Source organism: Astatotilapia calliptera, chromosome 2, assembly GCF_964374335.1.
Source record: "Astatotilapia calliptera chromosome 2, fAstCal68.1, whole genome shotgun sequence".
NCBI classification, from domain to species: Eukaryota; Metazoa; Chordata; class Actinopteri; order Cichliformes; family Cichlidae; genus Astatotilapia; species Astatotilapia calliptera.
Window position 1 is genome coordinate 2,749,491 of NC_137423.1, and position 16,298 is coordinate 2,765,788.

The 16,298-nt window shown below is 41.5% G+C and overlaps 1 protein-coding gene across 5 annotated transcripts in view; it reads left to right on the top strand.

Annotated features, from left to right (window-relative positions):
- Positions 1 to 4,178: 4,178 nt before the first annotated feature.
- Positions 4,179 to 16,298, top strand: part of LOC145432292 (uncharacterized) — a 36,309-nt gene continuing 24,189 nt past the window's right edge. For 2 of the 5 annotated variants that reach the window (XM_080309041.1, XM_080309038.1), the window contains exons 1-6: positions 4,206 to 4,504; positions 4,992 to 5,167; positions 5,492 to 5,602; positions 10,580 to 10,647; positions 10,807 to 10,911; positions 13,499 to 13,603. In XM_080309041.1, coding sequence (XP_080165167.1) covers positions 4,385 to 4,504; positions 4,992 to 5,167; positions 5,492 to 5,602; positions 10,580 to 10,647; positions 10,807 to 10,911; positions 13,499 to 13,603 — 685 coding nt within the window. In that variant the 5' untranslated portion in view covers positions 4,206 to 4,384. Of the gene's footprint in view, positions 4,505 to 4,537; positions 4,920 to 4,991; positions 5,168 to 5,491; positions 5,603 to 10,579; positions 10,648 to 10,806; positions 10,912 to 13,498; positions 13,604 to 16,298 lie in introns of those variants that run through there. The other 3 variants (XM_080309053.1, XM_080309050.1, XM_080309046.1) reach the window with 3 other exon arrangements.

Here is a 16,298-nt window from a genome sequence, read left to right on the forward strand (position 1 = left end):
TTTTATTGAATCAGACTTTCAAATTATTCACAAACTGAAGAAATGTTTTCCTTTGGGTGAGAAAGGTGTCAGACAAATATATTTATGTATGAATACTATAGAATTAAGCATAACCATTGTGGGTAAACAGGATTTGCAGATGTTTGACCTAAGACTGCAGTTTGCCTATCGCCCCAACCGGTCAACAGATGACACCATCGCCACCACCCTACGCCTTGCCCTCACCCACCTGGACAATAAGGACACATATGTGTGAGCTGATCGGTGGTTTCCTGAGAATAATGTCGATACGTGCATGCATTTGTACAAGCTGCAGATGGAGACTTTGTTTGCCAAGGTCTTCAGTCTTGTCAAACCGCCTGACACTCTGGCAGACAGACACAGAAACCCTTAACCTGAAACACCGGCACAGGTTAACGTGGAGTCGAAGTCTGAATAGAATAGAATTCAACTTTATCATCATTGCACATGTCACAAGTACAAGGCAATGAAATGCAGTTTGCATCCATCCAGAAAGTGCTTTAGCAATAATAATATGGATCTATGTTACAATGTACACGGTATAAAGGTATGTTATGAATATGCTATAACTACAAGTATGTACAGGCTGTAGTGAGTGTACAAGCTATGTACAGGCTACGAACAGTCTGTTTAATTTTAACCATGTACAGTGGTACAGTACAGAGTGAATTGAGACAACCTGGTGCTACATATGACAGACGAACACAGGATTACATAAAGTGCAATGTGCAAAAATTTGAAAAAAAAACCAAGACAAGACAGTGCAACACTAGACAGAACAGGACAATGGAAATGTGCAAAATTGAGTAATGTGCAAAAAGTAGCTTGGTGTCTGAAGGTGTGTGTGTGTGTGTGTGTGTGTGTGTGTGTGTGTGTGTGTGTGTGTGTGTGTGTGTGTGTGTGTGTGTGTGTGTGTGTGTGTGTGTGTGTGTGTGTGTGTGTGTGTGTGTCGCACTGTCTTATCTAAACTTGAAAAAAAAAAAACAAGATAAGACATTCTGAAACTGTTTTTGCACTGAAAACACTACATCCGGATGAACAGAATCAAGCTTTTTGGGAAGATGAAAAGTATTTTTTTCAGTCATAAAACAAAAAACATCAAACACTATTGTTTATGCACATGTTGATCATTCACTTTGTGGATCACAAAACTAACTAAATGATTGCTGATTGCCACTAAAGCAATTTGGACTCAAATGCAGGACTCTTAATTTAAAAGATCAAAAGGTTTATTTACAGCATAAGCAAAGATGAAGACTTCAAACACAATGTCAGTGTTAATAAAAGCCTCAGTTCCAGAAAGGCAGGCTATTCCACAGATGCAATTACTCCACAGAGTCTTTCTCATCAGACTCAAGTTTTCAGCTCCTACCTTAAGTACTGGTAGTGGAGTCAAGGGTGGGAACTGAGAATAAGTCATGTAAAATAAATATTTGACCACCTAAAACCAGCCAAAATTCTGGTTCCCACAGACCAGGCACACAGATTGGAGTCAATCAGCCTCCAATGCACTCTTTTCTGACTTCTGGTTTCTCACTAGTGGTTTGCATTGGATCAGAGTCAGTGTAACTACTGACTGCATGGAGCTGTTCTGTTGCAATGTGGACACTCAAAAACACAGACTTTCTAAAACGATGACGCACTTTAGGCATGTGATGCAGCCATGTGACCAATTAAACAAAGATAGCGGAGGGCATTATACAGCAGTTGTTTTGATTGCTCTCAATTTTGACAGCCCTAAAAAAGATTAATGTCAGTTTGTACTCACTCGCTTTTGTGCATGTGCAGGACTGGAACGTAAGCGTTTTGGGCTGTTTCAATGTGGACGCACAACTCTGTGAAAACGACTGAAAACGCTAGTGTGGACGCAGAGCGTTTTCACACAAAAACGCAGTTTTCAAATCTATGTCAAATCATGTCAGGTTTGTTCACACTTTGTCTCCCAGCAAGATCATGGAGGAGATTGCAAGAGACCTGTAGTCACCTAGAACAGCTGGACAGGACTATAGAAGGTCTTTAACCCATCAATATGACCAGTATCTGCTGGAGCTCTACAAAATGACCTCCAGCACAGTTTTGTGAATGTCTCTGACCAAACAATCAGAAACAGATTTCACGAGTGTCCCAAGGTCTCAACATGCTCTAGTGGGTCCTATGCCTGTTACAGTTGAGCCCGACTGGCATGTTCCATTAAATACCAAAATTGGCATATGGCGCCAGGTGTTTTTCACAGATGAAATCAAGTTCACCCTGAGGACATGTGACAGACGTGAAAGAGTCTGCAGAAGCTGGGGAGAACATCCATCCATCCAATTCATCTATGGATGTTTGTTTATTTGTTGTTGTCTACAACAACAACAAATTCAAAAAAGGGTAAACTTGGGTAAACCAACAGAGTCATAGCAGTTGGAGAAGTAGGTGGTCAAAATATATTTGAGATTATAAAAGTTCTTATGAGTTGAAACTTCATATTTAAACAGGTTCACCTAATGTAGCTGTGATTCTAAATTCAATCTAAAATAGCTGAGAAGTGGGTGGTTAAACTCCTCACTGCTCACCTAGAAAACACCCAACCCTCATTACATCCATTGCAGTTTGGCTTTCGGGCACATCACTCCACAGATACTGCCCTGTGTATGTTAGTGGAGAACTTGAAGAGCTTGCTGGACAAGAGTCCCTGTGTTGGAGCTGTATTTTTAGATCTGAGGAAGGCTTTCGACTCTGTAAACCATCAGATATTATTATCCAGATTGACTCTGTTTAATATCTCCAGTCAGGCTCTTCAGTGGTTTGCCTCATATCTCTCACACAGGAAACAGTGTGTGGTGTTGGATGGGGTTAAATCTCCATATTTAGACTGTGATACAGGGGTTCCTCAAGGATCTGTTCTTGGGCCCTTATTGTTCTCTCTTTTTATCAATAACTTACCTGAAGTCTGTCCAAATATATTTACTCAAATGTATGCGGACGATGCAGTTATATATACGCAAGCAAATAGTGTCCAGCAGGTGGCAAAAGATCTTACAGCTGCTTTAGAATTAATGCATAGCTGGCTGGAGGACTCATGCCTAATGTTGAACACCTCAAAAACTGTCAGTATGTATTTTTCAAAACGCCCCTTAAACTTGAAGCAGTCAAACATATTCCTGGATGGAGTAGAGCTTGAATTAGCTCCAGAATTTAAATATCTTGGGGTCATTCTAGACCCAACATTATCCTTCAAGAGTCACATAAAGAAAGTGTCCCAGGTACTTAAATTTAATAATCGATATTTTAATCATATACGTAATAATTTAAATATGAATGTAGCAAAAACGTATTTTTACTCAATGATCATCTCTCATATGAACTTCAATAACTTAGTGAAACTTAAAAGAGTGAGTTTAATATATAAAGTCTTACACTCCCTTGCTCCACCACCACTAAAGCAGTTCATTAGGCATAAAGAAAGCTCAGACAGGACCACTCGAGCTACAATCCGAGGAGAGTTGTTTATACCCCACAGACGGACAGCATTTGGGCAGAACGTCCTTTCTGTCCAGGGTGGCCATCTGTGGAACAGTCTTCCTCAACCCATTAGAGAATGCTCGACATTCAATTTGTTTAAGGCAAAGGTTAAAAACTGGTTATGGACAAATCAAGTTTGTGATCATGTATGAGTTGCATAGTTTTAATGTTTTATTTGGGAACAGAATGGTGTGTATGTGTAAGTTTGGTGATGGAGTTTTTATTATGAATGAATGATGAATTTTTATGAATTATTATGTCTATTTTTATGCTTAAGGACAACAGATGAAAATTAGCCCTTGGCTATAATCTGGTATGTTTACATTCATGTAATTCTTTTTTTACATTTATGTTCATTAACATGCACTGTCCTAAATAAATGAATAAATAAAATTCAAATGCCAAAATAATTCTATAGACCTATAAACTTTGTACACACCAAAGCTGTTTTCTGCCTTCCGTTCACTATGAACAGGCATGTATTTTCGGTTTATGCATGCCCAACTTTGTGCTGAAATGTTTAAAAGAATGTGAAGTATGAGCACAAGCTCACTATGTGAAAACAGCTGTAGCAGGGAAACCCGGGAGGACTTAGTTATGCTCGGCAGTTTGTTGCAGGCCAATACATGTTGGCAAAACAACATGCAGACATTACTCAAACAGCTGATAAGTGACATGTTTGCTTATGTGCCTCCACCATGTTTGCACAATTCAGCTTTCCAGAATTCTTCAATCCAGTGGAGTTTTTAGCTGCTATACAGAGCAAAGTACAGCACAACATAGTAGGTTTTGTAATAGCCTCTAAATGCCAGGTATTTCAGATGTGAGGGAAAACAGCAGCTGACAGCTATCCACCATGCCTGCAACACACCGGGCTTTTGCTCTCATCTCTCTGCTGTCTTTCAGCGCAGCAGCACCAACAGTAGACGACTGCAATCAGCTGACCCAGCCTCTGCAAGCTAACGAGCTTCACCAGGTACAGGTCCCTTGACCTCTAACCTCAGCTGTCTTTCTCCCTCACAATATGACAATTAGGCCCAGAGTTGTTTTGTCAGTTTTCCCAGCTTTGGCTCTTCACACCTTGCCATGTAGTGGGCTGATTGGGGTGGCGGTAGCTCAGTTGGCAGAGCAGGTCAGCCACTAACCAGAAGGTTGGTGGTTTGATCCCAGGCTGCTCCAGTCTGCAAGATACTGACAGGCAGCATTTTATTCATGATGATATTGTAATGTTATATACATTTGAGACCCGAAAAGTGAGACAATGTAGAAAAGTGGCTGTTATTTCACAACAGCTAATGCAATATCTTTTCCTCTTTTTTAATTTTTGAAGTTCATTAAAAGCAGCTATTGTTTGCAGTTTCATAAGAAAGCAGTTGCAGTGACATACAGAGGTAAAATACCAAAAATTGTATCCATATTCAAACCTTTCTGAACCTAACTGTATGTTCTTTCACTCTGAATAGATCCTGGGTAGGTGGATCTTTATTCAGGGGCTTGCCGGTAACGGTAGCTTGGGCGACACTTTGAGGTTTGTGGAAAGTACATGGATGGTGCTGAATACAACATCAGACAGTCGGACCCTGCAGGCAGAGATAGCTGGCCGAGTGGTTCAACAGCTGGACCAGTCTGTTCAGCCACAGTAAGTATTTTTAAGTATTTTTCCCTGTTCTCTAATCTGGAGGGGGAGGGGGGGGCAGATAGCAGTGGTGATCCTGGCAAAAGCAAATGGCCATAAGTCAAAAACTGCTTGAGGCAGACAACTAGATGATGACACTGTTTCAACGGAAACACGAGACACTGGAGAAGAAAATCCAAACCTACATGGGCTTCTGTTAAAAAAGTGATATATCTCTTATATCAGTGCCAATACCAATACATTTAACTTACCTATATTTGTAATTTACAGAGACTAAAATTACATGTTTTTTGCATATTGAGCTAATTCTTTACATTTTGACGTTAGAGTTCCAAAGATGGAGGATGCCTCCATCCCAACCAATTCCCAGGGACCTGAGCTTTCTTCAAACCCTAGCTCCCACCCTGTCAGCAGTTCCACACCCCATCTGGTCATGAAGTAAGCCATGCTTCTAATATTATTAAGAGAGAATTAAACCCTACCTTCATCACTTACTAGTCAAAGTAAACAACAACCACTTTTTATTTGTGTGCTCTGGTGTGGGATCTAAGGCCAAAGTCTGCTGCACACAGGCAACCACGCTCCAAGCAACTCTCTGCAATGTTGGCTCTGGCCTTTGTCTTTCATTTACATACATCTGTTCCTTTGTAAATCGCTAACCTCTGTTCAGAACTGAATTCCCAGAGTTTTTCATCAATGTCACATTTCTGGAGGGATTTTTTAAGGGTGTTATGAGGCAGGTAGGTGATATGTGTTATACACAGGTGAGTTGTTGTTGTTTGTGCATAGCTTCATCATAGCTACCATAGCCACCACAAGTCAGGAGAAAATTGAGGTAAGACAGCTGTTCTCATAGTAGACACAGGTAGCTGAACAGTAGATTGTTTAATTAAAAACCCACTGTGTGCACAGAGGCAAAACTAAGAAAACTGTGTCTTTGTCCAACCAATCAGAATCAGAATCAGAATCAGAAAGGGTTTTATTGCCAAATGTTGAGCAGGTTTACAACATTAGGAAATTGCTGCGGTGCTTCAGTGCAAACATACTAGAGATGGACCGATCCGATATTACGTATCGTATCGGTCCGATACTGACCTAAATTACTGGATCGGATATCGGAGAAAAATAAAAAATGTAATCCGATCCATTAAATATCACGAAAGCACCTCACAAAACTTGCAACACGCCGTAACTCACCTCAGAACGTTAGCACGTCGGAGCAGTGTGCATCACGTGATAGAGCGGCTGTGGCATGCGGGACCTGTCGGTGGTCTGGATAGCATGTGGAGCTTCGCTAGCAACCCGGCATTTCATCTCCGACAAAGTTATCCCGAGAGAAGTAAAGCAAGTGTGTAAGTCCATCTCTGAATGTTTGTAAAGCATTCCTGCGTTAAGCTTAACAAGCGACTGCCTCTCCTGCTGCTACTTCAATCGTGAAACTGCTTAATGATCAGCTGATCGGCTTTTCTCTCTTGTTTGCTTTTGGCCCACTTTGCACCGGAAAGAGGAAACCAGCGGCTGAACAACAGCAGCACGTTTAAGCTTGATCAGCTGTTGTTAGAATTTATTTAATATTACTTTCTACACCAGGATCTTTTTTTACATAGCTGACGCTGGTAACTGTGCAGGGGCGGATCTAGCAAAGTTTAGCCAGGGGGGCCGATAGGGCATTAACAGGGAAAAGGGGGCACAAAGACATACTTTTCTTTCTTATTCTCATTTAAAATGTCGAGCTTTTAATAAATAATTATCTGACACCCAAAGTTTTAATTTGATGCAAAATGAATAGAAGTCCATTATTGTATATAGTAACTATTAAGTCTAATATACCCTAGTAAGCTATAGTACTTTTTCCTTTGGGAAGGTACCATCTGTGCAGTCTACAATTTTGTTGAAGAAAGATGTTGAATCTATTTAATATTTCTTGAAAAATAATTGATTTCTGTGCATTTTTTTTCACACTGCATCAAATTAAGGTTGATTACGTCGATTAAGCATCATGAGGTGGAGCGTGAGGGGTGGTTCCCTATTTTTTATTTATTTATTTTTGTTGTTGCTGGGAGTTGGAACCCTATTAGTTAGGTTGCTTAATATTTATGCTAAGTACTCTTTAAAATACCAGAATAGGGAGGATGGTGTAGGTTTAAGTTTATTAGATTGATCAGTATTGCTGAACTATGAAATATTTTTTTTTGCATACAGGTATAACAGAATAGCTTTAGTGTAGTTGTTGTTGTTTTAAACTTGAGTATGAACTTATACAAAATGCAGCAAGATATTTAAAAAACAGTTTTGTTGATTAAAAAACACTATATCGGATTCATATCGGTATCGGCAGATATCCAAATTTATGATATCGGTATCGGTATCGGACATAAAAAAGTGGTATCGTGCCATCTCTAAAACATACTGTTATAAATACTGTCATAAATTACGCTTAAATAGACATAAAAATAAAAATAAGAATTAAAAGTGCTACGTAGAAAGATATATGCATGAGTGCAGGTGGTGATCAGTGCCAAACATGGAATGATGCAGTGAACACAGCGTAGGGTCATGTGTTAGTGGCGGGAACAGTCATACGGTTATTGTTCATGTGTCCAACAGCAGAGGGGAAGAAACTGTTCTTGTGGCGAGAGGTTCTGGTGCGAATGGACCGGAGCCTCCTGCCTGAGGGGAGCAGGTCAAACAGACTGTGTCCAGGGTGAGAAGGGTCAGCTGAGATCCGAGCTGCACGCCGCAGTGTCCTGGAGGTGTACAGGTCCTGCAGAGATGGGAGTCTGCAGCCAATCACCTTCTCAGCAGAGCGCACAACACGCTGCAGTCTCTGTTTGTCCCTGATAGTGGCTCCAGCGTACCACACGGTGATGGAGGAGGTGAGGATGGACTCGATGATTGCAGTGTAGAACTGCATCATCGTCCGTGTTGGCGGGTTGAATTTCTTCAGCTGCCTCAGGAAGTAAATCCTCTGCTGGGCTTTCTTGATGACGGAGGTGATGGTGGGCTCCCACTTCAAGTCCTGGGTGATGGTGGTACCCAGGAAGCGGAATGAGTCCAGGAAGGAGTGGGGCTGTGTGCTTCCTGATGTCGTCCACAATAATCTCCACTGTCTTCTGGGCATTCAGCACCAGGTTGTTGTGGCTGCACCAGGACACCAGATGTTCAACCTCCCTCCTGTAGGCAGACTCATCCCCGTCCGAGATACAGACCTGTCGGCTCTGTATGCAAACTGCAGGGGGTCCAGGAGGGGGGCCGTGAGGGTCTTGAGATAGGAGAGAACCAGGCGCTCAAATGACTTCATGACCACAGATGTCAGAACCACGGGTCTGTAGTCATTTAGTCCAGTGATCCTAGGTTTCTTGGGGACAGGGATTATGGTAGAGGACTTGAAGCAGGCAGGCACATGACATGCCTGCAGTGAGGAGTTGAAAATGCCAGAAAACACTGGGGCCAGCTCGTTTGCACAGTGTCTGAGGGTGGCAGGAGACACACCGTCTGGGCCGGGAGCTTTCCGAGCATTCAGACTCTTAAACTGCTTCCTCACATCTGCTTCATGAATATGAAGAGTTGTGGTGGGAGGAGGTGGTGTGAAATCCTCCTTGGTGTGGGGTTTGGAGGGAGGTGTTGTAGGTGAAGTGTTTGATGGGGGTGATGGCTCTATGGAGGGGGGAGAGGTGGGGGAATGAGTGTCCAAAGTGTCTCTATTGTTGGGGCCGTTGGAGGTGTGAAGGCTGCCTGATGGCTCGTCAAAACGGCAGTAAAAGTCGTTAAGGGTGTTGGCTAAGAGCAAGTCATCAGTGGAGTGGGGGGTTTTAGGCTTGTAGTTGGTGATATTCCTAAAACCTTTCCACACAGAGGCCGAGTCATTCTCTGAGATCTGCTGCTGCATCTTCTCAGAGTGCTGATGTTTAGCAACGTCCACTTCTTTAGTGAACCTGTACTTGGCCTCTCTGTAGCAGTCCCTGTCTCCGCTTCTGAACGCCTTTCTCTTTTCCAGCCACAGCTTTTTGAGTTTAGGAGTAAACCAGGGTTTGTCATTGTTATAACTCACCCTGGTGCGTGATGGCACAATGCTGTCCTCACAGAAGTGGATATAGGAGGTGACAGTGTCCGTAAACTCGTCCAAGCTGTTAGAAGCAGCCTTCAATCATGGACCTAACTGTAGGGTGAGGAGCTCATTCATCTGAGAGGTGATCAGATTAACTGAGATGTATTGTGCTGTTCTACAAATCATAATGGCGGAGATAATGGTGGAATAGTTTTTGATAGCAAAGCTGTTCTCTGGATATATCCTATTCTCCACCTGTTTCTCAACTCTCACTCAGAGAGCTGCATTTACACTGTTTTATTCTGGCTAGCATGTTACTCCCTACCTCGCGCTGCGTCAACAGGTCTGCTGGTTTTTTAACCTCAAATTTCACATCCTCATTTAACGTTTGATAGTGTTTCAGTAGATAAAGGTGAATGGCTTGGACATTAATTGAGCTGTGGTTTGGGGGAGGCCTCGAAGGGGACTGGTGACGGCTCCCGATGTACAAAATAGAAGAGAAGAAGTTGAAAAGGCGAGGGAGGGTGTGAACTGGGGGAACATATCCGGTCGTTCAGTCTGCTGTAGTTACATCCTAAGGTTTTAAAAACTGAGCTTAAATAAATGATTAGAGGTAATAAAAGCCGAGGGAGGTCAACGGTGATCACTGACTGTTTTAGGAGCTTTTTGAGATTAAATAGAAGAAAATACAAAACATTAAACATGTTAACAACACAAAAGCCATATTAAACGCAGACTACTTTAGGCCCGGAAGTAGGATTCGTCACGTCATCGCTTAACGACCGGACATTGATCAGAACCGGAAGGAGCATGTTTGGAGGTGTGGTCCCACTCCTGAAATTCCAATACTTCCAATTTGCTATACTGTTGGCAGAAAGCTGGTTGATACTGAAATGAACTGATTGCAACTTTATATAAAAACTAGTGTGGTTGCATCATGCAATTTTTATATTCTGCAAAATATTAGTTTAATCAGAAAGTGAAACTCTTCAGATTAAGAGTATCTATAGTAAGAGCAGTGGCAGAAGAAACCAGAACTCCCAGTGAACACCCACGTAAGCAAACTCTACACAAAGAGGTCCACTCTGGGGTAACCCAGGAACAGCAACAGCAACGGTGGTCATTACTGAGCCACCATGCCGCCCTCATTTGTGTTGATTAAAAAATGCCACAGATTACTCTGTTTAGAACTCAGTCTTCTATTATTAAAGTCAAATCAGGTTTGAAAGTGTCGGTCAAGGATGCATTCAGATGAGAAAAACGTCATGGTGTACAAGTCAATATTTCTTTTGGTGTCTCATTATCAATCCAGATGAAATTTTAATGTTGCCATTTTCCACTTCCATTCTGCTTGATCATTGTTTTAGGGAGGATCGCTGCCTCAGGAATGTTCAGAACATGTCCCTAGTTGATGGCAAAGACTTAGAGTTCTACAGTAAGTTGCTTCAGTGAACAACATACAGCATGTACACATGTAATCACATCAGTTACATCTGTCACTCAGGTGTGTGATGTTTGTCACAGTACAATTTGCATGCTCAGTTGATCAGAATTGTTATCCTCCCATCATGAATGCTTGTGTTTTGTTGCACAGTGAAAATTGCCAGTTCCTATCACAGGTTCCTGCAGACCTGCCCTGACTGTCTGCTCATGCACACCTACGATAAAGTAGCCAATCACCAATTGTTCTACTTGTTTGGTAAGTATGAGCAGTGATGGAGCATTTACTAAAAGAACTGACAAGTAAAACAGTAAAATATTTACTTGATGGACTATTCATTGTATATTTTAACTGTAATTAATGAGTTGTAGTCAACTGACAATTCTTTGGCTATTTCAAATAAGGGTGGAAGGGTGGACCACTTTGGCATTCAACTCATCATTTCTTTTAGTATCTCACTTTCCTATTTGTGAAGAAGTAAGAAAAGAATATAAAAATCCCCAAACCAATGAGAAACTAGTTGTAGAGCCCAGTATGGATTTTCGCAAATGGATTTTTCTTCAACAAGTTAACTGATCAAGTGATTAATCATTTTAATATTCATCAACTAGACTATAATTGTCTTCCATCTAAATTGTAGCCATGTCTGAATACAAAGTAGCTTGAATTCAATCAGGGCTGGACTGGGACAAAAATCGTCCTGGGCATTTTGACTAGAGAACCACAAAGACATAAAACCTTTGAATGAAAACAAATGCTGTTGTGACAGTGATGTACACTGTCTTGTTGGTATATATGTATGATTTCTATACATTTTGCATCAGATGACCACTTTGGTTGTTTTGAGAATAATAGATTGCTGAATATACATTAGAGCTAAAGAGACTGTATTTTAGGGTGGCTTGCAAAATTATAATATGGAGTTTGCTAGTGTGTAAGAATACAAACAGAAAAGGCCTGGAATGTGAACAATGAACTGGGGTGCAGGGCAGGAGAAGAATTAACCCCCACCCCCAGGACAGAAGCAAGAGTTACTGCAAGAGTTACTGAGGGTGAGGGGCAGACAAATAACAAAAGGACACTACCTTAAAAGGAGATGGGGGTCAGGGTGTCAGCACCCCTGGCTACTGTACCAGTGTTTTTCCATTGTGGGGGTGTTTACTATAGGGGGAGGATACCAGAGACTAAAACTGTAGCTGTTGTGTTGAATTCTTGAGATCAGCCTTTAGAATAGGACTGCAAAGGACTGCAGTGTGCTGATCTCCAGATGTATCTGTAAGGAAAAATGGGTAACAAAAGGATTGTGTGAAACTTGGAAACATCTCTGCATGATCTCTACCAACACGAAAGGATCGGAGAGAGCGGCGTTGTCTCCCACAGTTGTAAGATTCAGACATTTTAAATGAGAATAAGAAAGAAAAGTATTTCTTTGTGCCCCCCTCCTCTCCCTGTTAATGCCCTACCTGCCCCCTGGCAAAACTTTGCTAGACCCGCCCCTGCACAGTTACCAGCTGTCAGCTACATAAAAAAAAGGATGCTGGTGTTATTGGTCTCTCAGAAACAGTTCATAACTTCCCTTCACTCATGTCACCTATCATGTTTCTCCATCACCTGTTCAGCTCTGATGATCCAGTAAGGACATCTCCTGGTTTCATCTTCATGTTTCCCTCTCACCAGATAACCAACCTGACATCATGACCAGCAGCTTTACGGCTGTGGCTCCAACAAACATCAGCAGATCCTAGAAAGTAATATTAAATCAATTAAATAAATGATTTAATAAATAAATTAAATAAACAACTTATCAGGCTTTAACATGCTGCATGTATGTTTAGCGCAACATCCGCTGGTTTCCTCTTTCTGGCGCAAAGTGGGCGATAAACAAACAAGAGAGACGGGACCTGAGACAGAAAAGCCGATCATTGATCATTGATCAGTTTCATAACTGAAGTAGCAACAGGAGAGGGAGGGGGAGAGAGTGAGAGAAGAAGAAGCTGTGCAGCAGAGGACACAGATTAACTCCAGTTTTGTGTCTGTTTTTTTATTCTAGCTGAAGCACGGGACAAACTGCGTTCCTTTTCGCCTCAATACGATTTTCTTCTGTTTGAATGTGATGAGACTGCTTTCAGAGCCGTTGCCCAAACAAGGAGGAGAGTGTATCCGACCTCCTCGGCTGTAATTGTTCCAGCCCAGAGTCGATCATGACCAATTGGCCAATCGACCACCTGTCATTGTTTATACCGTTACAAAAAAACATAAAAACTAAAAGTCACCATCGCCCTTTGTGCCCGATACTCAGTCACAGTACTTCAAAAACACAATTACATTCCATTTCTGGGTTTAAAAAGTTCCCTGTCATTTTTTTTTATTTAGCAAAATTCAATTCACTTTTATTTATATAGTGCCAAATTGCAACAATAGTTGTCTCAACGCACTTAAAAAAGAGTGAGAAAAGGACAAACAAAAGGTTGTTTTTACACCTGGCTGTGCAGACTGCCCTCCATGTGCTATACAGACTGAGTACTGGCCAATACATTTAGCTAACATGTCTTACTTCTGTTTGTTGTTATTTCATAAAATTGTTAAACAACACATCTGTGTTAATTGTAGCAGGTTTATATTGTAACAGAGATTGTAACATTTAAGTAACCAGCAGGCTAACTGAAGCTGTCAAATAAGTGCAACATAGAGTAAACTCTTTTAAGTAGTGGAGGTAGTTCTTTAAGGAGGCAGCTGCCCGATCACACGAAACAAACAAAATACGCTTTAGGATTCAAACATCCTCGAACACTAGTGTGAGCACAATACATTCTAATGGTGCTTTTCCTGCTGTTGTTCTCTGCAGCGAGGAACAAGACTGTGACAGCTTCTGATTTAGAGACCTTCAGAAAACAAGGTGAATGCCTCAGGTTTCCCACGACACCCAAGTTTAACTACAACCCTAACAATGGTAAGCACCACATATCGTCTACATTGAAATAGAATATGAAATCAATCTGCTACATAACTTAAATGCAGTAGATTGCCCAGTGAGCAAGTTACTGATAGGTTCGTAGCATAAACCTATTGGCTGGAACGTTCAAGACAATTCTACTACACAGCAAAAGCAAGACACAAGTAGTCAAAGTTCTTTGTGTTACTCATGCATGAGGGAGAGGACTGGATGAGCGCCGTTCCTTCGCTTGACCATAGGTTGCTCTCGTCTGCCCCCTCGTAACACTGCTCTTTTATTGAGGTTACATGAATGAACATATGAGTCTTACATAGGTATACATGTTTACATGTAGACAAAGAGTACCGTGTGTGTGTGTGTGTGTGTGTGTGTGTGTGTGTGTGTGTGTGTGTGTGTGTGTGTGTGTGTGTGTGTGTGTGTGTGTGTGTGTGTGTGTGTGTGTGTGGTCAAGATGTGACCCCATAAATGAATTCCCTAATCCTGCTGGTCTGGAAGTCCAGCCGTTCATCTAAACAAAAGGCAGTTAGACTAAAACAGATATACTTGTGTTTGCTATACCATGAAACAAAAAAAGAAGGTACGACCTCTTCTCGTGACCCCAGGATGTGAGTGTGTTTGCCAGAACACTCTGGAAGGCACACAGAGTCTTTACAGACTGCTAAGGATCAAACCTCTATCAATATGCAATTGATTATAAAACTCTAAGCATATATGAGTAAATATTTCTAAGCATAAATGACAACCTAATAATATAAAATAATAAAATAATATAAATAATTTCCCCCAGGGATCAATAAAGTATTCTGATTCTGATTCTGATTCTGATTAAACCTGACAGTTACCATACACTGAAAATGGTGTTGTAGAACAGGTTATCCCTGAACTTGTTTTAGCATTTCGGTTCATGAGTACAATAAAGCTTCAGAGGTGCTGGAAGATGGGGGTCTAATCATTTTTTGGCTAAAAGAAATCATCTCATACATCATGGACAATTTCTCAGTTTGTGATGTAATCTATCTTCTTGGGTAGGCAGGTTGAGTGTGAGGAAGTAAAACTTAACATAAGGAGGTCTATAAAGAAAAGGCACAATACAATGTAAGCTTTGTTAGATTATTTGGTAGCTGTAACTCAGGAAGTACAGCATGTCATCTAATAGTTGGGAGGGTTTTTTTTTTTTTGCTGTAATCAGTAGCCTATGCAATGTATCCTTGGTGAAGAAACTAAATGCTCTCCAATACATGAGGGATGCATCCAGTGAGGGATATTGTATATAGTGCTTGAGTAGAGATTATATATAAGAATCTGTCCAGGATAATAAATAAAATAATTCTAAAGATTTATTGTTGATTTATTGTGATGGGCAGCAAATTCCAGATTCCTCTAACAGTCCAAAGACATGCTGTCATTGGGGTTAGGTTAATTGGTGATTCTAAATCGCCCATAGGTCTAAATGGTTGTCTTTCTCTAAGCGTTAGCCCTGCTTCAGGCTAGTGATCTGTCCAGGGTCTACCCCACCTCTGTGACAGCTGGAATAGGCTCCCTGTGACCCTCATAAGGATAAGCGGAAGGGAATCGATGGATGATTTATTGTTTTGCAGATGAAAATAACATGCTAGCCAGTTAGCGCATAGGCTTAAGGTTCAATGGGTTGGTTTAGCTCAGGCAGTAGAGCAGGTTATCTACTTATCAAAAGGATGGTGGCTTGAGCCATGCCTGCTCCAGTCTGCATCCTTGGACAAGGTGATAACTCTCTGATGGATCCGTTGGTGTTATAAAGTAATTATACAGAAAAAACAGAAAGAAAGCAAATGAGACAAGTTCTATAAAGTGCTTTGAGCGCTCAGGTATAGTAGAAAAGCGCTATATACAAAAACATGTACTTGTCAAGCAGTTGTGGTGGTTTCAAGGGAGCAACCAGACAGAGGGACCAACTCCACCACCTTTAATTGTAGCTAATGACAATAGTCTGCACTCCAACAACTCCAACCAGAGTTAGAGTTCACGGCCAGCGAGAATTGGAGATTATGTATCAGAATTTCAGGAGGAGGACCACACCTCCAAACACGCTCCTTCCGGCTGCCATCTATATAGGTTCCCCTAGTTCTGCAATCTGATCATTCTCGTTTACGTGTCCCACCCTCACTCTCTCCTTCTACTCCATTCTTCAACTTCTTCACTCCTATTTAGTACATGGGGATCTGCCAGGCCCGGGAGCCATTGCCAGTCCCCTTCGAGGCCTTCCCCAAACCGCAGCTCAATTCATGTCAAAGCATTCACTACTAAAACGCTGTCCAACTTATAATGAGGACGTGGGCCCAGCTAGTGAAAGACTTACCAAATAAATTGCTTGCACATGAAAAACATAACATCCCAATTATTTGATCTTTCACTTGAAATGTGCACACAAATGCATGTTGATCCTTATACCGACCTCCACTGCAAACACAATGCAAATCTGATAGTTACAGTCGGCCCTCTGGTCAGTCACACATCTTGGGAATCATGTTGAAGGACAGGCAGTGAAAAACACAGTGAATGGAGATGGAGCTCTTTGGGTAGCAGAATTAATGGCCGACTAGCTAAGATTTGTTTTACTCCCACATTTCTTAATGCACTTCAGCTTTCTCAAATACCACTCTGGACCCTGCTTGTCCCCAATCCAAGCTAAGATTGCAAAGCTTCTCAAGAAGAT